Consider the following 25231-nt stretch of genomic DNA (forward strand, 5'->3'; position numbering starts at 1 on the left):
CAAGGAAGCTGCTTGGCTGTGTGTCCTCTGCACTGGGAACTGAGACTGAGGGTGGGACACAGGCAGGGACATATCAGAGGATGCCTTCTCTCTGGACACTGCCCCCATCTCTGAGGGGATCAGGGGCCAAAAGGCAAGGGAGGCCCCTCATACAGCACTACCCAGCCTCTGGTCTGTCATGTTGGGCATTTCCAGACATCTTCTCTCTGAAAAGCACTCATCCCCTTACCTCATCACAGCTGTCACAGTTGCCCTGCGACCACAGTCAGCCCCCCAAGGCTGGTGCCAGAAAGAGGGGGAAGCAGGTTCCCATGCAATGCCTGCTCACAATAGTTCTGCCCGGTACCAGCCCCCACCATCCATGAAGCTGGCCTGAGCATTTCCCAGGGGCTTTGCACTGGGATTCAGAGGTTCAGGGGCTGCCCTGCTCACAATGCAACTCCCTCCAGAGCAAGTACCATGATCTTCTCCCTACCCTCCCTCAAGCCTGTCCTCCTCCACGAGCATGTTGTGCTTCTGGTCTGTGCTGAGTCTCCCAAATTAAACCAGTCCCACTGCTGCAGCCCTGCCACAGGTGTGCCTTTGCAGTTCCCTGTGCCCCTTTCTGAAGCCCAACTGTAGGAATGACTCCCTGTTTCCTCCAGAGTCACTTGGGCCAGGTTCATTTGTAGCCATCAGGTCTTCACAGTTCCAACCCAGGTTCCCTGCAGCCCTCTTTGTCAGCTCTGGGGAGGGAAACAGAGAAAACAGCTCTTACTCGGCATGCCTCACTGCTCCTCTTGGGATACTGCTTGAAGGACGAGGATGCCGCCTAGCCCACAGCCTGGGAGGGGACCCCTGTGCAAAGCTCCCACCAGGAATCACCCTCTGGCCTGAGGCTGTGGCAGGCTTCTGCCCACAACCCTTTCCCTATGCAGGCTGGAGGCTAGAGCCCATCAAGCACCTGAACAGTAGCTGGTTTGCTCTCCTTCAGCTTTGTAGCAGCAGTGGCACCTCCCCAGCAGCCAGCATCCCCCTGTTGTTTGCCCAACCTGCACAGGCGCAGAGATGGGGCCACAGCACTCCTGACCCAGGGGGTCCCTTGGGCACAGCAAGGCCCTCACAGTGGCCACCTTCCTTTTCCTGGCCCTGTGGGAAATATTGTCCTTCTCATGCTGGAGCAGGCACACCCTTATGGGATCGTGGCCCATGGATATACACAGGCAAGGGCAAGGGTAGGAGTTCTTTGCAAATATTAAACCCTCAATCAAAGGGTCAAGAGGTAGAGACTGTAACAGATATACCTTTAAATTGTTGTAGCCCATGATTTGCCTTACATGTTATAGAAGTATTATAGCAGGAACCACACAAACCAATGGAGGACTAACCTCACAAGGAGACATGCAAGTGCAGCAGTGAGCCAACCTGAGCTGGATTTGGTGCCAAATAACTTCAAAAACCACACCATCTTTCCTGTCCTAAGTGACCACCATAATAGATGGAACCCAAGTCATGGACTATATGAACTCAATGGATATTTTATGGACATTTTACATGGGTGGCCCATAGACCACCCCTATCATAGGAAATTACATTTATGTATATATCAAAAGATGGGGAGGGATGTAGTGGTTAATAAGGATGTATGGGATGGTGTGAAAACAGTGCATGACTTAAATGGTATAGAATAAGGGGTGGAGATGGCACTGCTTTTGGCTGGGGTGGTGATAATGGAAGCTCTAATGAGCTTATCATTCCAATGTTCTGTTTGCATTCACCAGCACTTCATCTAGACAATGCAATGAAGAAAGACCTCATTGTACTAACAGATTCCATTTTGACAAGCCAGCAGTATGATTCTAGCATGAAGGAAGCAGAGGCAGTCCCTAGCTGTATCAGCAAGAAATTTTACTTGACACAGTAAACACTGAATAAGCATGATCCTTCATGCTATGACTACAGCCTTCTGTGAACCCCAGAAAGTATTATCCTGCTATATCTGTGACTATTAATCCATGTTCACTGTCTGAAAGAGACAGTAGTGTGCTGTTGTTAGATGTAGGAAGTGGTCTTGTCTTAATAATCTAACCAAAATTAACTCTGAATGGAGATTCTCTTTAAAAAATTGGACTAATTTAAGAGAAAATAACTCTCTGAGCTATAGATGAGAGAAATTTAACAAAAGAGTTCAGAATACCATTACCAAAAAGGCAGAGAACAAAGTATTTTACATGAGTTGTATTCCCTTATGGGCTTCAGCAGCTTTGTTGTAAGCCCTACTGGTGTGTCCCCACTGCCCTTAGCACCCTACGAGCAGGATATATTCAACTGTGAAGAGGTCCAGCTGTGCTGCAGGTCACACCTCATCATCTGAACCCAGTGAGCATCCAAGGCCATGGCTTGGCAGCCGTGGGATGCATGCATGGAGTACCACATGCAGTGGTTGTGTCTGAAGCTGCCTGTGCTAGGCCTGTCTGACCATGCAAACAGAGGGGCATCCTCCTTCCTATGGAGCAGAGCCTGCTCTGGCACCAGAGCAGCAGCACACTGGCTCCAAACTCTCTGTGGCACAGCCTCTTCTCGGTTGATCCCAAGTGGGACCTGTAGCCGTTGGTCAGTAGTAATAATGACAACAGTCATTTTCAAAGAAAATACAGTTTCTCAGAAGCTCATGTCACGTGTTTACTGTAGGCAGAAAGTGGGAAGGACTTCCCCTGGAAATGTATGAAATACCAATAATTTTGAGCTGGGAGCAGACAGGCACATAGGATAAAGTTGTTCCTTTCCCTGCCACACCTGAAGTGTGCAATGACTTCTTAAAATGGACCAAGCCAAAATGGGGGCCCCTCAGGGTCTGACCTGTTATAAGAAAGCCTGTTCTATACTGGGCTCAAGAATCTAATAGTAAACACTTCTCTAAGGACCCCAGCCCAGAGAGTTATTTTTAGGGATACTAATGTCATTGCTCCTTGGAGTTGGGTTTCAGTAGAAAACGCTAGTGTTTCGCTGACATCTTAAGATATGAAGGAGAGCTTTGAGCTCTCTGAGGAGTGACTGAAACATTTGGCTCTACCAGCTGCACAGGGAACATGATCTTAGCCAAATATAAGAACTGAGGCATTTATACATTTGTTTCAGACATTGCAAGTTCATTTAAAAAAATTATTCTCCCTGCACACATGCACACACAAGTAATCACAGCTGCATGTACCCACACACCAGTTATGATTTTCTAACATTTTCCTTCGGGGTTGCTCTTACTGTTGCTGTGCAGAGCCTGAAGTCTTCCTGGGAAGAAATCTCTACATGATGTACAGAGTGGCTACTTGTTCCACAAACTTCTGAACACGACCATCATGATCACCCTCTTCTGCCCTGTTTCATCAAATCCCCAGCTCTCTTTGGTAAGAAAAGTAGTTATTTGGTACAGGAGATAGATTGAAAACTTCTTTCAGCTGATCAGATAAAAGTACGTGGGAGAGAGATTTCTCCATTACTTACTTTGCCCCAAGATGTGGATTTCCTTCCTCTGCAGCAGGGCTGAGGTGGTAGTATCTAGCTCTCCACACACATGCTTTGTCTTCTCTTGAATACCACTAAAGAGAGGTCTCATATGGTGCATCAGTGTTACTTAGGGAAGCAGCAGCATCATGTAGTAGGCAAAGCAGAGGTACTACTGATAAATAGCTGCAGCAGTTTCTTTGTCTCTCAGTCTTTAATACCAAAGGCCTTACCAGCCTTAACTTAGCAAAACTATGTGGGAAATTTTCCTGAATTTTACAATGCAAGGTATCATTTATTAGCATGGTCCATGCTCAGAAGTGCTTTGCTATCCCTCCATTACAGCATCTTGTGAGCGCAGTCGTAGTTTTGGTTACCCATCCCTACAGGAGCATCAGGTGAGGAAGAGCATCCCCTTCTCATTGTCCATAGCAGGAACTTTATGGATGGTGTGAACAGCTATGCTTGCTGAGTTCCCAGTATTTGTGCACAAAGATGTTTTCTGGTCAGGGGAAGCTGATACCCTCTTTCCTTCAAGAGATACTAAACTCTTCAAAGCTGTGACAGCCAGCATTGTGGAGAACACTGCATATCTCCTTTTACCCTGAGTTATGTGGTCATAATCAAACACCAAGAACTACACACATTGCTTCTGGACTGTCAGTAAGTCTATCTACACACAAAATCAAGGATAACTGTTTCACAGGCCAACAAAGAATGCTTAGTCTGCATTGTAGCAGAAGGATGTACAGTCTGTTATTTACCCAGAAATGCCCAGTGAGAGTGAGACAGATCTCCCTCCAACATGGGACAAAAAAAAGAACAAATTTTCTTCCCAACCCAAGTATTTTCTTCACACACAAGGTATGGAGAGCAGAACTGCAAACACCCCCAAGCTAGTATACCTTTACTGCTCTCATGCCAGCTCTATTCCAGACTTGATCCCAGGGACAGAACACAGTTTTGTGCCATCCCCTTTTCCACACAGTAGTAACCCAGAAGAAGGAAAGAATATCAAAGAGCTACATAATTCTTCAGAGAAAACAGCAGAGATATAAAAAAGTATTACAAAATATATATAACAGTCAGAGACAACCAATGACATGCAGGCCATCTGATTAGAAGGGGGGAAGCCCTGTCTAGGGCTGCCTTTGGAGTACACAGATTGGCAGGGCTAAAGGCATCAGGTATAAAAATTTGCCATAAGGGTGACTTGCCCCTGAAGAAAGATAAGCAGGGGCTGTTCAGACAGGAGACTTTGGTACGCTTGTATATGTATCCAAACAGTTCCTGAGCAGTCAACCCTGCTGCTAACCTATTATTTCTTGCTTCCCAAGTGCTGTGCAGACCCCACCATAGAACTGCTTATCCCACCAAGTGCTTCCTAAAGTACTTCCTCTCCATCAGCACGCTTGTTAGGAAATGCTGCCTTGAACTATACAGCTGGTTCAAGACAAAATAGTCCCCACCACCTCGCCTGTAGCGATAGAACATGGGGTAATGGTTTTAAACTAAAAGAGGGTACATTCAGACTAGATACAAGGAAGAAACTTCTTATGATGAGGATGATGAAGCACTGGAACAGGTTGCCCAGAGAGGTGATAGATGCCCCATTCCTGGAAACATTCAAGGTCAGGTTGGACGGGGCTCTGAGCAACTGATCTAATTGAAGATGTCCCTGCTCATTGCAGGGGGTTGGACTAGATGACCTTTAAAAGTCCCTTCCAACCCAAACTATTCTATGATTCTGTAATCCTGATGATTGTCTTGTGCTTTCTCACTTCTTATATTGAGATGGCACTGCAGAACACTGTGCCTACAGTGGGTAGCATTGGACTAAAATGCCACCTCTTTATAGCAATTCTGAGAAATTATTGGTGAATCACAGGACTGGGCCAAGTCCTGTGGAAAACTGGCTTTTTTTTCTCCTCAGTTATAACCTGCAAAGTGCCAGACTTTTCTCAGTGGTGCCCAGTGAGGACATAAGAGGCAATGGGCAAAAATTGAAATACAGGAAATTCCTTTAAACGTAAGAAAAGACTTTTTTTCTGTGAGGGTGGTCAAACATTGGAGCTGGGTGCAGAGAGGTTGTTTAGCCTCCATCCTTGCAAATATTCAAACCCAGCTGGGCAATGTCTTGAGCAACCTGCTTTAATTCACCCTACTTGAGCAAGGGGGTTGGACTGTATGATTTCCAGAGATGCTTTCTAATCTCAAGTATTCCAAGGTTCTACATGGATTGTAGAATTCTGCATGGAATGTAAAAATGGGCCACAAAACTGGACAAACAGAGTTAATACATAAAAGAACCAAAGATCAGGAACTGGTGTGAAAGTTAAAAGTTCAGAAGGAATATTAATATGAGCAACTCTGATTGTCACTTTTCTCTTCAAAGCAATAAAGGACGTAGGCAAAAAATAGCCAAGTTCTCTGCTGCTGTGTCAATAGAATGGAATGGAATAGAATAGAGTAGAAGGTACATGATGCTGATGTTGTGGGTTATTGTAGCCAGAACATGCTAATGTCTGTTAGTATAATTGCCCTTTGAAAATTAACAGTGATCAACCTGAGGTCTTTTTAATAAGCCTTCTGACCCTTAGATCCAGACTCATGAGGAAAATCAAGATAGATTTTCTGTAAATTTGACTGTGGATGAGAATTTGAATAGAATAGAATAGAATAGAATAGAACAGAGTATTTTTAGAATTATGTCACAATAATTGTCCAAAGGGGACTGTTGTACTTAATTTGTGCAAAGAAATAGAATTCATTCACGATCAGCCAGACATTGCCTCATACTGGCATCTAGGAATTTGTTATTCAGAAGACAAAATGCTTGAGAATTTAATGAAGTTTTTCCTTAAGCTGTTTCTGTAACTCAGAATAACTCCTGAATAGAAAAGAGTTCTTCATTACTACATATGTACCTTTTATAAGACAAATGCTCTTTATATGCCTTCTCCATCTGCACTGATACCTGGGGGAATGGTTTCTAAATGTGTCTGAATTTGGCTTAATAACTCAGACTCTATTCAACAAGAAAACATAAAAAACAGAAGTAGGACAATTGCCTTCCTGAATCCTATCTATTTTGAAGGGTTCTTCTCCCTTCGATCGATTTACTTTCCAACAAGCTTCCTACCTGTCAACACTGACTGGTTAATTAGTGTGTTTAAAATAGCTAAGAAATGCTAAGATCCGTGTCTTACAAGCCAGTCAGTCTGTGGAGCTTTCCAAACATGCTTGTCATTCACTAGTTATCTAAGACACTGCCAAAGTATCTTTAGTAGTGTTTATTGCACTTCTTCCAGTCCAGCTAAGGCCAGCTAAAAGGTTAGCTTTATCATAAGAAAACAAGCCTAGAGGAAGAGTGGCATAGGAACGCTAAACAAGCAGTGAGTCTCACCCCTCGCTACCATAACCCTCAACATTACAAACAGAGGAAAAGAGCAACTGCCTAAATCCTATTAAATGCAACACTGATTGCCTTCTCTGTAGCACTAGTTAAACTTCTTATTGCCTAAATAAGTGCCAGCTGGAACTGTTCTTAGATGTTCAGTGTTAGGTGTTACGTTCATTCAGAAGCAGCCTCAACCTGGGGGGACAGGTGCGTTTTTGCTGTCTAAATCTTTTGGGATTTAGGTTAGACAGAGGGTTATCTAAAAATCTCTTTCTGTTTCCAGGATGTGTAATCAAACCTAGGGTTCAGGAATGTCTAGTGATTACAGCACATGCAGAGATAGTGAAATAGCTGTGCTGTGGGCTCTCATTAGCCTGAGGGACTATCAAATAACATACTGACAATGATGTAATCATTAAGATACAGGCCACTTCATGTAGAACAGTATTCAACTTTCAAGATTTGTGGCCCAGAAGAACAGCAGACAAAAGAATACAGTTGGCAGTTCTGGGTCTGTTTCCTGCTAAGATGTGACTTCTTAGCAAGATGTTGTGAGGGAGACCTGAAACATAAGGATGCCCAGCAAATTTGCAACTGCAGTACAATTGGTTGATTCTATATTGGCTTGTTTGACAGTTAACATGAGTCAGTTTGATTGTGACAAAATCAGGGGTGTTAGAGGGTAGAAAAGGGAAATGTGGGATAGGAATGGTGGAAAAAGGAAGAAAGGGAAAGTATTATTCTTTTTTTATATGGACAAGATAGCAGGAAGTACAATGATTCCAAGCACAAAAGCAGATTAGAATGCAACTTCACACATAGTTGCTGTGAAATAGAAAGAGACTGCTCAGAAATGAGGCTGCACAGGAAAGTGGTTACAGATATGTTAGGTAAGTATATTTAGGATGAAATATTGCTCAGGCAAGACTCTTTAGCCAGGAAGTAAACTTCAGCTTCTAGACATTATCTAATCAGGTTGGATACATCAGTTTTTGAAGCAAGCTCATGGGCCATAAATCTATGCCTCTAATTGTCATATGAAGTTAGCTATTCTATAGGTAAAGAGGGGTTCCTAAAACATCCAATCTATCCTCCAGCAGAATGACCTAAAATCTACATGAAAGCCAGGTAAATGTCAGGATGCTTTGTTAGCAAAGAGTTCAGGAGCCCAAGTCTTTGCATGGAGAGACGGGCAGATCTGAAAGCAGGATATACTCTCAAAAAACCTTATGTAATAGGCATTACAGTAAAGAAAGGTTAAAAATCCCATTAACCATGGCTCTAGCAGTACTAAACTCCAACTTTTGGAAATTTTGGAAGCACTCCTTTTGGAAGAAGAGAGTATTCAATTACTGATGGGGAACTATACTATTCTTCCCAAATAGTCAATCCAATAAGCTGCACTGTAGCTAAGACAGCCAGTAGGTATGAGGTTGGTCTCTTTGTCCATTCACCAGTGAGTTTCTGCTATTTGATTAGCCACATGGTCAAAAAGATGCAAGGTCAGAGAGATCCACTGATCTCATTGGCAATTTATGGCAATGTGGTCCTAAGTCTCATGTGGATTAAGTCATTACATATGTTCAAACACTACGTAGTGACTTAAAAGTCACACTGGATCTGGTACAGCTATATGTACCCAAGTGTCGTGGTTTAACCCCAGCCAGCAACTAAGCACCACACAGCTTCTCACTCACTCCCCCCCCATCCAGTGGGATGGGGGAGAAAATCAGGGAAAAAGAAGTAAAACTCCTGGGTTGAGATAAGAACAGTTTAATAGAACAGAAAAGAAGAAACTAATAATGATAATGATAACACTAATAAAATGACAACAGTAGTAATGAAAGGAATGGAATGTACAAATGATGCGCAGGGCAATTGCTCACGACCCGCCGACCAACACCCAGCTAGTTCCCAAGCAGCCATTCCCTGCCCCCCACTTCCCAGTTCCTATACTGGATGGGACGTCCCATGGTATGGAATACCCTGTTGGCCAGTTTGGGTCAGGTGCCCTGGCTGTGTCCTGTGCCAACTTCTTGTGCCCCTCCAGCTTTCTCTCTGGCTGGGCATGAGAAGCTGAAAAATCCTTGACTTTAGTCTAAACACTATTTAGCAACAACTGAAAACATCAGTGTTATCAACATTCTTCGCATACTGAACTCAAAACATAGCACTGTACCAGCTACTAGGAAGACAGTTAACTCTATCCCAGCTGAAACCAGGACACCAAGACCTCTAAGTTTCAAAGAAATGTTATATGATAAAAATAGATTAATATTATAAAAATGTGAATGCATCCATTTCAATGGAAAATCTGAAGGTTTGAGACACGAAGGGGGAGGTTGAAATAAATAATAATGTTGCCTATGATATTAAAAAATCCTCAGAGCTAGGTCATTCAACTCTTATGGATGAGTAGGTTAAAACCTTATTGTGGCAGGGTTAGATAGAGTAGACAGTAAGGAGATATTACAGGCTATAGACATTGCTAGATCTGTGTACTGACAGTTCAGAAAAAATCACCATAAATGTATAATTTGAGGAAGAATTAAATAGAAAGAGAAGCAATAAGTTTTTTGCAGAAGGATCAAAAGACAGGTTTTTCTCAAGCCAGGTTTAACTGATCACAGGTTCATGCTATTCTCACCAGAGACAGCCAATAGACATTTAAGTGTATCCAGTTGAGGTGATTTTGAGACTAGCTCTGTAAAGAATGTTGGCACTAGAATTTATGTCTACTTAATTCATGCTTCCTCACTAATTATGGTAAGTAAGAAAAATGGGATGTTAAGGTCTTGAGCAGACTGCAGAAAACGTAACAAGGTGGCTCTGCCCAATCAGTATCCCATATATAAAATATGCTCATTTATCACTCTAGGCAGAACAGAATACTTCTCTATGCGGGGTTTAAGACTATTGACAAATCGCATTGAAAAAAGAATTTTCAGGAAATTAGTCTGCATTTACTACTGACATAGGACAATGAGTTGAGTTTAACAAAATTCCTTCTGGATAGAAAAGAGAAATACATTTCTGATATCAGTCAGCTGAGAGTTTGTAGAGTACTTGTTCTTGCTACTCACAGTAGTTTATCCACAAAGTGCAATCTACCATTTTTTCCATAAAAAGAGATCTGGAACAAAATCTGCATTTTCTTGAGCTGATCGGTACACTCATTAAAAAAAAACAGTCTTTGTGTGATCTGCGACTTGCAAATACTGTTGTCAGCCATGCTCTCAGAATTAGAAGAGTATGCTTGGAAAGATCAATATGGCCTGTAAACCATTAGTGTATATGGTATGATGTAGGAAGTGTAACTTCATTCTGCTGTTCCCTGGGTAAAAGGAGAGCTCCCAGGAATGTTGGCAGATGATAAGCAGAAATGCCAGAACACTAATCCTTCAGAGCAAATCTTTTCATTGCTACACTTCGACTAACATGTTGCTGTGATCGGGACCTAGAGATGGTAAGGACACACTTTCTTTATTAGATTTGATAAGTATTGGATCAGATTAAATTAATTACAGGGAATACCTTCTATATCCACCATGGAACTTGTCTGTTAAATATGGAGCTTAACATGCTGGTTTACCTTCTTAAGATGTCCTCTAAGGATCTGTTTGAATGTTCCTGATAAAGACTTCATGTGCTGGGGCGGGGCAGGAATTTTGAACTGATTTCTTGAGATAACCCAGTAATTACCATTACTAATGTGAGTTGTGGAGTAATTCTCTAGGAAGAAAGGCAGTTGGGACCAATAATTTATGTGCATACGTAAAAAGGAATATCTGGGGCTAAATGTAAATCTCCCGTTAATATTAGTGATAAAGACTAGTTTGTTCTACAGTTCATACAAGGCAGTGGCAGAGATGTCCATCTTCTTTCCTAATCTTACTCTTGCCTTCAAGAACTAATACCGGCAATGCACTGTGCATTTGTAATTTAGCCTTACTACATAAAAAGGGAAGCAAACATTCCATGTCTCCACATAGGGAATTTGGAAAATGGACTTTCATACACGTGAAGTGTTCTCTTTCCAGCAATAACTCTCTGTTCCACACATAGACTAAAGCAACTTAGTCCCTTGGAAAGGTCCCAAAACAGTCAACTGAGAGTAGAAAGATGGGTAAATGTGCAACCTGTGATTGAAAATGGGCAGTACTGAATGTGCAGCCAAGGTGAATAATGCACACACCTTCTATTTCCACAGCAAGTATCACTCTTAAGTGACATTCAGAATGCCATTTCCTTCACACATTTAAGCAGCTGAGTGACTCCAGTTACAGAAAAGGTGAGTGAAGTTAAAAGGCTTAGAAGCCTCAGAGTAAAGTGCAGAAAGCTGAGGGACAACAGGTGGCAAAAAGAGTCAGAGAAGGACAGAGGGGTGGATGGAAGGGAAATTAGGGTTGCTAGCATGATATTGCTATTAGGATGCAAATGACTCAGAAAAAGAGGTTAGGTGGCATGTTCCTTAGCTGACCCTCCATCTATCAGAATTGGAGAGGTGTCATGATGCAGGCAGATTATCATAACTCTGATGTGTGACTCTCAGACACTATAAATGGAATGTACAACTAAACTATGCTTTGCCTGAACTTTGTATGGATATTTCCTATCCATCTTAAGCTGTAAAGACTGTTTCACTCAATCACTGCTTTACTGAGCATGCAGGCAGAACCTTTGCCTTCTGCATCCATGTTGTCAACTCCCTGATGCTCCCTCAGGGATTTTTCCAGCTAGCCTGTGTCCTCCTGGAGCAGGGTGACCTCTAGGGGCCCTCGGGCAGACCTGGCATGGAATGAGCATGTGCTCTGCTCATCACTCTGCCTTGCACATTTGCAAACCTTGGACTTTGTCTATTAGTACCCCCAGTGTGAAGTCTTTAAGTATGTTGAATCATATATTATCAAGGGCTACCCAAGTAAGTAGAATAAGATTCTTCAACAGACTTCTTCCTTTCTCTCTTTCATGAGAAAGACAGGATCTTTTTCAGCTAGTAGTTTCTTCTGGGGTTTGAATAGACTTGTAAGTCATGAAGAACAGAATTGATAAATTTGGTTTGTCAGAATTCACTGAGAAGAAGTTTCCTTCTGCAGAACAGGAATATTTTCAGTTAATGTTATTCTGTCAGTGAAACACTGCTTATTTACTTAGGAGACACATCACTGATATCCAGATTATTGTAGCTCTAATTCTTTGCAATCCATGCAGCTCCACTGGAGTACACCAGCTGCATCTATTTTAAACTTTCTCTCAGAGATGTTCCTTTATGGTAATTAAGGACCAATGCTTTTTTCAAGGTCAATGACCTCTACATTACCGGCTAGTAGGCAGTCTGACTACACAGGGTGTTTATAAAAGCTGATTCTAATCTTCAAGGTATGGCATCAAACTAAATACATGAGAAATGAAATATATTTTCATTTATATGAATGAATGAGAGATATTTCCCCAATATAAATAGGGAACATTTTCAGATTTACAAGAACTAAACAAGTATTTAAGACATAACATGTATTATTTGACTTTTTCTGGACATATGCAGCCTGGTGGCATATGCAGGTTAACTTGTTTCTATTAAACACCATCACCACTGTAAATGTTCAGCATGTTAATCACTAATGTAGTTTAAAATTTTACTTTTTGAAAAAATAGTAGGAAAACTTCTATTTTAATTATGGAGTACTCATTTTCTATTCAAAGAAATAATCAGATCAAACATGTAAAGTCCTTGCAAAATTTCATTGCAAAATAATACCATGACCCTTTGTATGAATGCTATGAGGTCTACGTATTGGATTCTACCAAGATAATTTTTCTGGTCACTGAACAAATGGAAAGCAGAGAGAAAACAAATAGTTTTGTAATAACACCAACTAAAACCGTTTTAGTTTAGTTACTAAAAAAATAATTTTGGACTGACATAGGCATAGAGTTTTCCCCCAAGTTATATAGACTGCATACAGATTTTTCTTTACGTCTTCAGAAATGCCAACATAGAAAATGTTGGCCAGGAGAGTTCTTTCAACAAAAGAATATTCAACTGCCAGTATTTTTCTTCATAGACATTTTCCTTTATCCAAGATACTTAGAGTGACCTTAAATGTTCTTTAAAAAAACAAAGGTATGCTCTTCCTTATGTGATGCTATTTGCTCAAATTGTCTTTTGCTAGTAAACCACATGAAACATCTAGTTATAGTAATGTAATAACTATGGTTATAGTTGCTCATATAATCATAACTGTAACTATTTTACACATTTAAAGATAGCCTCAAGCCTATAAATTCTTACAATAAAAGGGCAGCAAATGTTCTTGTCACTTTTTGCCACCTCTAACTCCCATTCCTTTCTCTTTGGTGTCACCCTTACCTATAGCACTCTTCTGAGACCAACAGCTATCAGTTTTTCTTATATTTCTTCCCCAAAGCTAACATCAATTTGCTTCTAATTCCCAAATGTCCTTGTCCCTTTTTCATATCCTTTCCTTTCACATATAACCACACCTTTCCAACCCATTTAGTCTAGGTGCAAGGTCCTCAGCACTTGCTGTTCTGCGCCACTGATCTTCTCCTATCGGGCCGCTTTACTCGCTAAGGAAGAGGCAGCGTGTGTTTCAAGTGTGTGTTAGTGACTGACCCTGCCTCTCATAGCAGCCCTGTCTCCCAGGCAGCTGGTCCTGCTGACATCTCCCAGAGGTAAAGGGGAAGATGATATGCGATTGCTCTCACCCCAGCCCCAGGCTTCCCCTGCAAGAGGAAACCTCTGGACAGGAGAGGCAGACAAAGGAGATGGGCAGGATTTCTTCTTCCCACTGTAGCCCTGTTCTGCTTCTGTGTTTGAACACTGGAAGTCTAGGTGGGCTTTTCTTGGGTCCACAGTACCATTTTCACATCCATTTCATGGGGAAGAATATTGTGATTACTTATCTGTTTTGAAGTAGCTTAAAGGTAGACTATGGCAATGACTTGTCTACTCGTCAGACTGCAAAGGGCTTTCTCTGTTGCCTTTGCTGGCCTAAGAATCTAGGAGGTCCTCATCTGTGAAGGCTGGATCTCATGGTTATCCTAGGATGAGTGAGGCTGATGCAGAGCCCTGGGCCTCTCCTGGTGCCTGCACTGTGAAGGTCCGGCCAGATCACAACTGTCAGAAGAGGTGCTGCAGTCACTCTCCTTAGGCTGCACACTGACCTCTGGCTGCTTCTGTCAGCTCAGGGTCTTTTCTTTCAGCATTGATGACCCTAACAATTCCAAGCCTTCTTTGGCCCATTCCACCTGTCTTTGTTCTGTCCCAGTGGTGAATACATGAGACTGGCTGTCCCACCTGGTTGGATTTTAAGCTTCCTGGTGTGATTCTTTCATAATACGTGGGCCAGGAAGTTTCAGCAGCTCTAAAAGCACCCATTTTCAAGTGTGTCCCAGTTGCGGGTCTGTAGTGGACCAGCCACCCAGAGGAGCGTCCACCTTGATGGCTCCATGCTGCCACCCCTTGGCAATGGGTGCCTCGAGCAGTGGGCCTGGTCGGCTGCTGCCTCCCGAGCTCCCTGTGACTGACAGGAGCCTGCTGGAGCTCTAAGCTAAGAAAAAAGCTGATGGGTCATCTGCCCTCATAGCAACAGCCCAAATGGTAAGGCAGTGGGCACAGCCACCTTCCCAACTGATGTCTCTGGGCCATACACCAGCACCCACCCTGGGGTCTCACAGCAGCTAGCTGCATTTCCTTTAGTTGTGGCCAGTTAAATATCATACAGCCCAATTCACTGGCTATTCTCTCCCAAAATCAAATCTCCCTGAGGTACACATCGAAATTCCCCATCCTTCTGCATCACCCACCAGGTGTACCCAGGTCCTTGAGCAAAAACAACCCCTTGAATGGGTTTGCTTCTGCTTGAGGGAGGACTAACCCAGACTGTCTTTCCTAACATACTCCTCATGCGCACTACAGGGACTTTATCCCCTTCTACAGTATGTGGAACTCTTGGTTGGGCGGGGCCAGCCCGATTGGCGGATCCTCTAGTATTAACTAACCAGGTGGCTTTTGTTAAATGTGTATCCCAATGCTTGAAAGTTCCACCCCCCATCGCTCTCAATGTAGTTTTCAGCAGTCCATTGTATCGTTCAATTTTTCCAGAGGCCGGTGTGTGATAAGGGATGTGATACACCCACTCAATGCCATGTTCTTTGGCCCAGGTGTCTACGAGGTTGTTTCGGAAGTGAGTCCCGTTGTCCGACTCGATTCTTTCTGGGGTGCCGTGTTGCCATAAAATATTCTCTTCAAGGCCCAGGATAGTGTTCTGGGCAGTGGCATGGGACACAGGGTATGTTTCCAGCCATCCAGTGGTTGCTTCCACCATTGTAAGCACATGGCACTTGCCTTGGCATGTTCGTGGGAGTGTGATATAGTCAATCTGCCAGGCCTCCCACTGTTTATATTTCAGCCATCGCCCTCCATGCAACAGGGGTTTTTGCCGCTTGGCTTGCTTAATTGCAGCACATGTTTCACATTCATGGATGACCTGTGCGATAGTGTCCATGGTCAAGTCCATCCCTCGATCTTGAGCCCATCTATATGTTGCATATCTTCCCTGATGGCCTGAGGTATCGTGGGCCCACTGAGCCATAAATAGCTCACCCCTACGTTGCCAGTCCCGGTCCACCTGAGACACTTCAATCTTGGCGGCCTGATCCGCCTGCTGGTTGTTTTGATGTTCTTCAGTGGCTTGACTCTTGGGTACATGAGCATCTACGTGACGTACTTTTACCACTAGCTTCTCTATCCGAACAGCGATATCATGCCACAGTGCGGCAGCCCAGATGGGTTTACCTCTGCGTTGCCAATTGCCCTTCTTCCATTGCTGTAGCCACCCCCACAGGGCATTTGCCACCATCCATGAGTCAGTATAGAGATAGAGCACTGGCCACTTTTCTCTTTCAGCAATGTCTAATGCTAGCTGGATGGCTTTCACCTCTGCAAACTGACTCGATTCACCTTCTCCTTCAGCAGTTTCTGCGACTCGTCGTGTAGGACTCCATACAGCAACCTTCCACCTTCGATGTTTTCCCACAATGCGACAGGACCCATCAGTGAACAGGGCATATTGCCTCTCATTTTCTGGCAGTTTATTATACAGCGGGGCTTCTTCAGCCCATGTCACCTCTTCCTCTGGCGACATTCCAAAATCTTTGCCTTCTGGCCAGTCCGTGATCAATTCTAACATTCCTGGGCGACTGGGGTTTCCTATGCTCGCTCGCTGTGTGATCAGTGTGATCCACTTACTCCACGTGGCGTCAGTCGTGTGATGCGTAGAGGAAACTTTCCCTTTGAACATCCAGCCCAGCACTGGCAGTCGGGGTGCTAAGAAGAGCTGTGTTTCAGTACCAACCACCTCTGAGGCGGCTCGAACTCCTTCATATGCTGCCAAGATCTCTTTTTCAGTTGGAGTATAGCGAGCCTCGGATCCTCGATATCCCCGACTCCAAAACCCCAGAGGTCGGCCACGGGTCTCCCCAGGTGCTTTCTGCCAAAGGCTCCAGGTAGGGCCATTCTCCCCAGCTGCAGTGTAGAGCATATGTTTAATATCTTGTCCTGTCTGGACTGGCCCAAGAGCTACTGCATGAACAATCTCCTGCTTAATCTGTTCAAAGGCTTGTCGTTGCTCAGGCCCCCATTTAAAATCGTTCTTCTTCCGAGTAACTTGGTAGAGAGGGCTTACAATTTGACTGTAATTTGGAATATGCATTCTCCAAAAACCCACAACACCTAAGAAAGCCTGTGTTTCCTTTTTATTAGTCGGTGAGGACATAGCTGCTATTTTGTTGATGACGTCCACAGGGATCTGACGACGCCCATCTTGCCATTTTACTCCTAAGAACTGCATCTCCTGCTCAGGTTCCTTGACCTTACTTTCTTTTATGGCAAAACCAGCCTTCAAAAGGATTTGGATTATTTTCTTCCCTTTCTCAAAAACGTCTTCTGCCGTGTTGCCCCATATGATGATGTCATCAATATATTGCAGGTGCTCTGGAGCTTCACCTTTTTCTAATGCAGCCTGGATCAGTCCATGACAAATGGTGGGGCTGTGTTTCCACCCCTGGGGCAGTCGATTCCAGGTGTACTGGATGCCCCTCCAAGTGAAAGCAAACTGAGGCCTGCACTCCGCTGCCAAAGGAATGGAGAAAAATGCATTAGCAATGTCAATTGTGGCATACCACTTAGCTGCCTTTGATTCCAGTTCATATTGAAGCTTTAACATATCTGGCACAGCAGCGCTCAGCGGTGGCGTGACTTCATTCAGCCCACGATAATCTACTGTTAGTCGCCATTCCCCACTAGATTTCTGCACGAGCCATATGGGACTATTAAAGGGTGAGTGAGTCTTGCTGATCATTCCTTGGCTCTCCAATTGGCAAATCAGCTTATGGATGGGGATCAGGGAGTCTCGGTTGGTGCAATATTGTTGCCGGTGCACCGTCGTGGTAGCAATTGGCACCTGTTGTTCTTCAACCTTCAGCAACCCCACAACCGAAGGGTCTTGGGAGAGACCCAGCAGGGTAGACAGCTGTTCAATCTCCTCTCTCTCCAATGCAGCTATACCAAAGGCCCAACGGTACCCTCTTGGGTCCTTGAAATACCCCCTCCCGAGATAATCTATAGCAAGAATGCACGGGGCCTCTGGGCCAGTCACAATGGGGTGTTTATGCCACTCATTCCCGGTTAGACTCATTTCAGCTTCCAATACGGTTAGCTCTTGGGATCCCCCTGTCACACCAGAGATACAGATGGGTTCTGCCCCTTTATAACTTGATGGCATTAGGGTACATTGTGCACCAGTGTCCACTAGAGCCTTATATTCCTGTGGGTCTGATGTGCCAGGCCATCGAATCCACACTGTCCAGTAGACTTGGTTGTCCCTCTCCTCCACCTGGCTGGAGGCAGGGCCCCTCTAATCCTGGTTAGAATATCCGTTACTCACTTTCTGCACACGTGAATCAGAAGTCCCTTCAAGGGGATCAGAAATGAGATCAGCCCATCTACTGCGTCTGGGGGACTGCTCACGGGAAACCGGAGCAGCAGTTTTCCAAGAAGAATTCTCTTTTCTGGTTGCTTTTTCTCGCAACTCCTGTACCCGTGCATCCAAGACTGAGGTAGGTTTTCCATCCCACTTCCTCATGTCCTCTCCATGGTCATGCAGGTAAAACCACAGGTTAGCCCGTCGAGTGTACTTTCTCTCTCTTGGGCAGAGGAGCGCTTGCTCCCAATAACTGCGATGCGGGCCTGTACAGGTGAGGAGGAGGACAGATCCACTTTGAATTGCTGGAACTCTTGGGACAACTCCTCTACAGCTGAGACACAGGACCGTAGGGAGGAAGAGAGACTTCCTTCGTATTGCCGGAGTTGGACAGCCAATTCATCCACCGTTTGTCCATAGCCTTCTCTCCAGGACATTACTGCCAATGAGTTGGCATAGGTTGGTGGTGCACTTCGTAGAAATTTCCGCCACATGGGTTGTGTGCATTGGACTTCATCTGGATCTGTGGGTGACTGCGCATTTTCTGGATCATTATAAATCACCTCCAGCACGGCCAATTCTCTCAGGTACTGGATACCTCTCTCCATGGTGGTCCACTTGCCTTGGTGACATGTAACTTCATCTCTGAAGGGGTATCTTTCCTTTACACCTAACAGAAGTCTCCTCCAGAGGCTGAGGACTTGTGTTTTTCTCCCAATCGCCTTGTTGATGCCCCCTTCCCTAGACAGAGATCCAAACTGCTTGGCTTCCTTACCCTCTAATTCCATACTACTAGCCCCGCTATCCCAGCATCGGAGCAGCCAGCTAACAATGTGCTCACCTGGGTGGCGGCTAAAATCTTTTCGCATGTCACGCAACTCACTCATGGATAGAGATCGGGTAATTATTTCAGGTTCTGCCTCTACCTCCTGTTCTCGCGATGACCCTGGTTCATCTTCATCTCTCACTAAGCGAACTGATTTCTTTGTATGTTTCTTTTTCTGTACAGGGGCGACTGATACTGGCACAGGTTGGTTCTCTGGTTTAGCTGAAGTGTCTGTCACCAGGGTAGGGGTAGTCACGGTACCTGTTGTCGGGGTAGGGGCAGCCACGGTGCTTGTTGTCGGGGTAGGGGCAGCCACGGTGTCTGTTGTCGGGGTTGGGGTAGCCACGGTGCCTGTTGTTCTGTTTTCTATCTTTTCTCCCTGAGGGTGCTGCCTAGTATCAAGCAGTGTTTGGTAGATACTGGCCAGGGCCCAGCACAATGTAGTGAGTTGTGTGTCTCTGGGATAGCCACAGCATTTTTCTTTCAAATATTCTATCACTTCATGAGGGTTTTGTAGTTGTTTGGGAGTGAACTTCCAAGTCACTGGCGGTGAGAAGTTCTCTAGATACCTGCCAACATCCTCCCACATGCTGTGCCACCCATGAGTATCCAGCTTTGGGGGAGATCTCTGAGTGGTACTCTTAAAGACGCTTTTTGTAGCCCTAAAGAAGACCTGAAACATATTCAGGAGGCATAGCACTAACAGCACACTGGCTTGCGCATCCCAAGGATATTCAAAATTCTCAAAAGCTGTTGTAATTAGTCGGAAGGAGAAAAGGGAGGTGAACGGACGGGGGGAGGTATCCCCGCCTAATTTCCCCATGGATTGGGTGTAATTACCAATAAAATCCGACAGAAGGTGCCCAAACTGTGGAAATGTTATCACTGCCTCATACAGATACCAGCTTAACCTCATGACCAGTGATGTAATCATTTCATAAGTCGACATTGCCCAGTACAGCAAAATGATAATCCCAATCACTCTCCCAGAGATGACATACGCAACTACAGGCAATACATAGAGCATATAAGAGCTTACAAAATGCCACCATGTAAACAAATGAAACAACATTGTGACTAACATCTATTTATCTAAGAAATGCGTTTGGCAAATTTGTTTCAACACGCTCTGGCCAGATCTGTCATTATCTCAACCCTTCTGCCCCACGTTGGGCGCCAAAAAGGACTGTCGTGGTTTCAACCCGGCCGGTAACAAAGGACCACGCAGCCGCTCGCTCACTTCTCCGCCCCCCTCCAGTGGGATGGGGAGGAGACGGAGGAGAGAAAAGAAAAAAGAAACTGGAACCTCGAGGGTTGAGATAAAGGCAGTTTACTGGGACAAACACAAAGAGATTACAACAACAACAACGGCACTAATGAAAAAAAAGTATACAAAAAGAGTGATGCACAGTGCAAGTGCTCACCACCCGGGACCCGACACTCCGCCACTTCCCCCACCAAAAACAGAGACCACCCCTCGGCCTGCTCCCCATTTATATACTGAGCATGGTGTCCCGTGGTATGGAATAGCTCCTTGGCTAGTCCAGGTCAGCTGCCCCGGCTGTGCCCCCACCTCCCAGGTTCCTGTAAAGATTAACTCTATCCCAGCTGAACCCAGGACACCCAGAAACCTCCATATACTGCCCAAACCATATCTTCATACCTCTACCCGTGACTGGCGGCCTCATTTTCCACCCCTAAAGGACTTGGAGAGGAAAATGCATTCCCATCCCCCAAATGGATTCATGCTCTGATGGCAGTAGATAAGCCTGTAAGAAAAGTGAAACCAAGGATGCTCTTACCCTCAAGTGCTGTCTGAACCTCTGTCTTTCTACACAGCTCTTAGCCTTTGCACCACAGACAGGATTTCTGTGCAGTTGGCATATTCCAGTAGATTTCTTCTCCATGAACATATCCAAGTGTCTTTTCAATCCATGTAATCCTTTAGTTTGCAGTGACACAGAGTTCCACAGCTTAACTGCATACTTTGTGAAGAACCCACGCGTCTTTGTGGTTTTGAATACCTTGCCTTCAGGTAGTTTCATTTGATTTACACGCACACACACACTCACAAACACACACTGTCCTCCACCGTCTGCCCTCTGCACTCTCCTGTTTCTTTTAATGCCAGAGCCGGTTGGAACGTTGGTGCTGTCAAGCCTCTCCACACTGTGCTGATTTTACAGTTCTGCTTTGTATGCCCACTCATTTCTTTCCCATCTTAAGTCTCTGGATTTGTTTAATTGGTCCTCCTGTGGAAGCCCCTCCATGTGTCTGATCACCTTTATTGCCTTTGGAATCATAATTCCTTGCAAATTCAGTTTGTCTCTTTTTGTTTTCTCTTTTTCTACCACTGCTGAGAAATGAGTGGATATTTTCCCACAGTTACACAGCATACATGGAAGACCTTGCTCCTGATGGGTAATTGTCAGCTCAGAGTCCATCTTTTTATTTGTGACACTGCATTATGTTTCCCCACACATATAGTTCTGTGGTTTTAACTGTATTGAGTTTTGTATGCTATTTGATGGCACCCTTTATTCAGCGGCGTGAAGGCCTTCTGCATTTCTTAGGTATCAGTCATTGTCCTTACTGCCCAGAACAGCATTATTTTATTGGGAAATATTGTGTTCCTTCCTGTTCAACACCTCTTCAGCTTGATTCATCAAGAGCTTGAACAACACAGGCCCCAGCACAAATACCTTTTCTTTTTCATTCTGTGCCTTTGAGGATTATTTATCTGAGTGAGAAGCTTCCTTCTTAACCCATGGCTTCATCGCTTCCATAAAAGCCGTTGTTGGGATAGCTTGCTGAAAGGTTTTTGGAAATCCCAGTTGATTATATCAGCTGGATCTCCCTGCCCACATGCTCATCTACCCTTTCAAAGGTTTCTGTGTGGATTCACATATAAGGCTGACTTGAATTTAATGGAATACTCTCTTTGGAAGGACATAAACTACCTGTCCTCAGTTCCCCATACCAGTTCTTTCCCAGGAGGTGTTACTTATTGCGGGTTGGTCCAGTGCTCACTGGGAATTCAGAAGCCGTGGCTGTGACAGTCCTCTGAGCTCTGCCCCAACAGGCAGTGACTGAGACTGAACATGATGGCTTTTTACCCCTGCTCTCAAGTCTTCATTGTCAGTTCATGTGGAGCTCTGCTCAGGCTCAGAATCAAGCTGCCATTTGTCTGCCCAGCTTCCTTGTTACTTTTTCTGCACATTGAATGGAAAGTCAGTAGGCTAGACTGGAAATGCCAGCTACTAATGAAGACTGCTGTGTTTCCCTTCCACTGATGGGCTATTGCAGCTGCCTCTTCCCTGCTCACTGTCTGCTGTGACCTCTCTCGTCATAGGATAGTGAGAGAAGCTCCTGTTTGAGGCCTCGAGTTTCTACAATACCACTAAGGAAAGCACCACATTCAACAGATGGGCTCTCTCATCAGGAAAGAAAGATTCCCCCAGGCAGGGTAGTGTTTCAGAGGGTAGTGTGCCAGAGACTCAGCTTTTGTGGACACTGACCTGATTTACAGGAAGAAAAGGAACTACCCCAGAACTGTCACCAGCCTTCTCCAGTTTTAGTCCAAGGGGAGGTGATACTCTTCACGGTCTCCCTATCTAACTAAATGTCGTGGTTTAACCCCAGCCAGCAACTAAGCACTGCGCAGCCGCTCACTCACTCCTCCCCACCCAGTGGGATGGGGGAGAAAATCGGGAAAAGAAGTAAAACTCCTGGGTTGAGATAAGAAAGGTTTAATAGAACAGAAAAGAAGAAACTAATAATGATAATGATAACACTAATAAAATGGCAACAGTAATAATAAAAGTATTGGAATGTATAAATGATGCGCAGTGCAATTGCTCACCACCTGCCGACCGACACCCAGCTAGTCCCCAAGCGGTGGTTCCCTGCCCCCACTTCCCCGTTCCTGTACTAGATGGGACGTCACATGGTATGGAATACCCTGTTGGCCAGTGTGGGTCAGGTGCCCTGGCTGTGTCCTGTGCCAACTTCTTGTGCCCCTCCAGCTTTCTCGGAAGACAGACCAGCTACTAGGAAGACAGTTAACTCTATCCCAGCTGAAACTAGGACACTAAATTAATGAAGCAAACATGGTAGAGGCTAAAGACCACCTTCTGCCAGCTCCCCAAGAAAACATAAACTCTGTTGGTTATCAGCCCTCCACAAACCTTCCTTGGAGAGCAGCGAGCAAAAGGAGCAGCTCGCACCTGACATGTTGCGCAACTGGAAACTGCTGAGGTGCTGTATGGGTAAATATAACATAAGATGTTGTTTGGGGCAGAACAGTAGGAAGGCTGAACTGGCAGGAGTCACGGTCAGGAATTATTGTCCTTAAATTCTCTTCATGTGATGTTAAATTTCTATTCATGCCCCAGTGACTAAGTAATAAAGAAGGGGCAAGTAGTCATGAACCAGATAACAAAAAGCTATACCATGACATAGCTACACAGAAGTTATGAGCCAAAGATGTGCCCAAAAGCTAATGGTGATACAGACCTAACCAATAAAAGACAAAGGAAAACTGGTGCTCATAGAGCATATGCAAAGGTATATAGGTTCTTTATTCTCTAGAGGTTAACTTGGTTACAAAGACACGTTGCAGAAGAATGCGACTGAGAGGTTCACATTTTGTGCAGCCCTCAGGTCACTTTGCTGCCTCATGACATCCTCACTCTTCCTCTTCTATCTTCTTGCTGTGAAACTCCCGACTCTTCACTCGGAGCTTGTTGACCTGCGACTCTGCAATGTCAGCCCGCTCCTCAGCTTCTTCCAGCTCGTGCTGGATCTTTCGGAACTTGGACAGGTTGACATTGGACAGCTCCTCCTGTGCGGGGAGAGGGAGTCGGTGGTGAGGAGCCCAGGGCAGGGGTGTCACTCCACCTGCACCCTAGCCTTGCAGGGCTGTAGCTCTTCCACCCCACTCCCACCGCTGATTACACGTAAGCCTTACACAGATCTCCTCATCCTCCCTTATTCAGGACCCCACTGTGACAAGCTTCGCCAGTACTATGTCACTGCTGAGGAGCATTTTTGTCTCTTGGATTTGTCATTTGTGTACTTATTCTCCCACTTCTTGCTGCCCAGCTATCGGTGCGACTTATTGGGTTGAGAAGGACCCTGAAGCCTTCTGCTGTTGATTACTAGCACAGATTCATGAACTTCAGTTATCTTCAGTCAGAGGATGTAGCCCCCAGGTTTGTTTAGTCTCACATCCTGTACAAAACAGGCTGCAGATTTTCCCTCAGCTCATCACTGACTGCTGCAGGGTGCCCAGAACTCAGCAAGGCCTCATGACACCATAGTAAATGGTGTGGCCAAGACTGTTGTGTCTTGGGAGTTTCTTTCATGCCCCTTTCCTGCTATTCATACTCATCTCAATGAGCGTGCTGCCCCAATGGAAGGTGGCTCCTGCCCATTCTTTGAGCAATACTTACGGCCTCTTCAGCTTGTCTCTTGTACGATTTCACCTTCATTTGCAGCTTGTCCACCAGATCCTGCAGCCTGAGAATATTCTTACGGTCTTCCTCAGACTAAAGCAGTTGGCAAGCAGGAAAGAGAATGAATTGTTGGTTCTGCATCATGTGAGGTTAACAGTCCCCCTTGGGGATGGTGTGCACAAAATCTGACTTGCTGTGAGAAAACTCTCTCAGCCCAGGGCGGCCTCCTGCCTTACCTGGTAGGTCAGCTCCTTCACCCTCCTCTCGTACTTGCGCACACCCTTCACGGCTTCAGCGCTGCGCTTCTGCTCAGCATCAACCTCCCCTTCCAGCTCCCGCACCTGCAATGAGAAGCCCATCCTTGGAGCTTCCCTGCTGGCTACTTACGTGACGTGCTCACTCATGCACAAATAAAAGCCCTACGCACTCTGGCCTCCAGCTTCTGGATTTGCTTCTTGCCTCCCTTCAGGGCCAACTGCTCGGCTTCATCCAGACGGTGCTGCAGGTCCTTCACCGTCTGGTCCAGGTTCTTCTTCATCCTCTCCAGGTGGGCGCTGGTGTCCTGCTCCTTCTTCAGCTCTTCTGCCATCATGGCCGCCTGATGAGAGCAAAAGGTCAAAGCCATTTTCAGGCTGGAGATGTTCTGGGGACTACACATCCACCATCAGCAGTGAAGGGAGCCCCCGACTCACATCTGTGATGGCCTTCTTGGCCTTCTCTTCAGCATTGCGGGCTTCCTGGATCGTGTCCTCCATTTCACCCTGAATTTGGGCAATGTCGGTTTCCAGCTTCTTCTTGGTGTTGATCAAGCTGGTGTTCTGTGCAACAGGAAAAACATGGTTTGAACTTTTAGACTTCATGCCTCCACATCAAGAGCTAAAAGTGTGAGTATTGTTTATGAAAGTCTTTAATGCAAGAGTCCTCTTTAGAGCCATAGCAGCAAACTAGACATGGGTGGCTGGCTGGATTGGCCATATTACAGCATAGCTCTTCAAGTGTTTACATAGTAATCACTTGCAAGATGCATAGCAATTGCATTCGGTGTTGTCCCTTGTTAATGGGA

General features: G+C 45.0%; 1 protein-coding gene across 1 annotated transcript in view; it reads right to left on the reverse strand.

Moving 5' to 3' along the window:
* LOC126043975 (myosin heavy chain, skeletal muscle, adult) overlaps positions 1-25231 on the reverse strand; it is a 102968-nt gene that overhangs the window by 60872 nt on the left and 16865 nt on the right. The window contains exons 34-38 of the mRNA XM_049813044.1: positions 24861-24986; positions 24596-24766; positions 24405-24509; positions 24166-24261; positions 23400-23555 (exon numbers count right to left, since the gene is read on the reverse strand). Of these exons, the coding sequence (XP_049669001.1) occupies positions 23400-23555; positions 24166-24261; positions 24405-24509; positions 24596-24766; positions 24861-24986 (654 nt within the window). Of the gene's footprint in view, positions 23556-24165; positions 24262-24404; positions 24510-24595; positions 24767-24860; positions 24987-25231 lie in introns of the transcript that reaches the window.

This window comes from Accipiter gentilis, chromosome 10 (genome assembly GCF_929443795.1).
Source record: "Accipiter gentilis chromosome 10, bAccGen1.1, whole genome shotgun sequence".
Lineage (NCBI taxonomy): Eukaryota > Metazoa > Chordata > Aves > Accipitriformes > Accipitridae > Astur > Astur gentilis.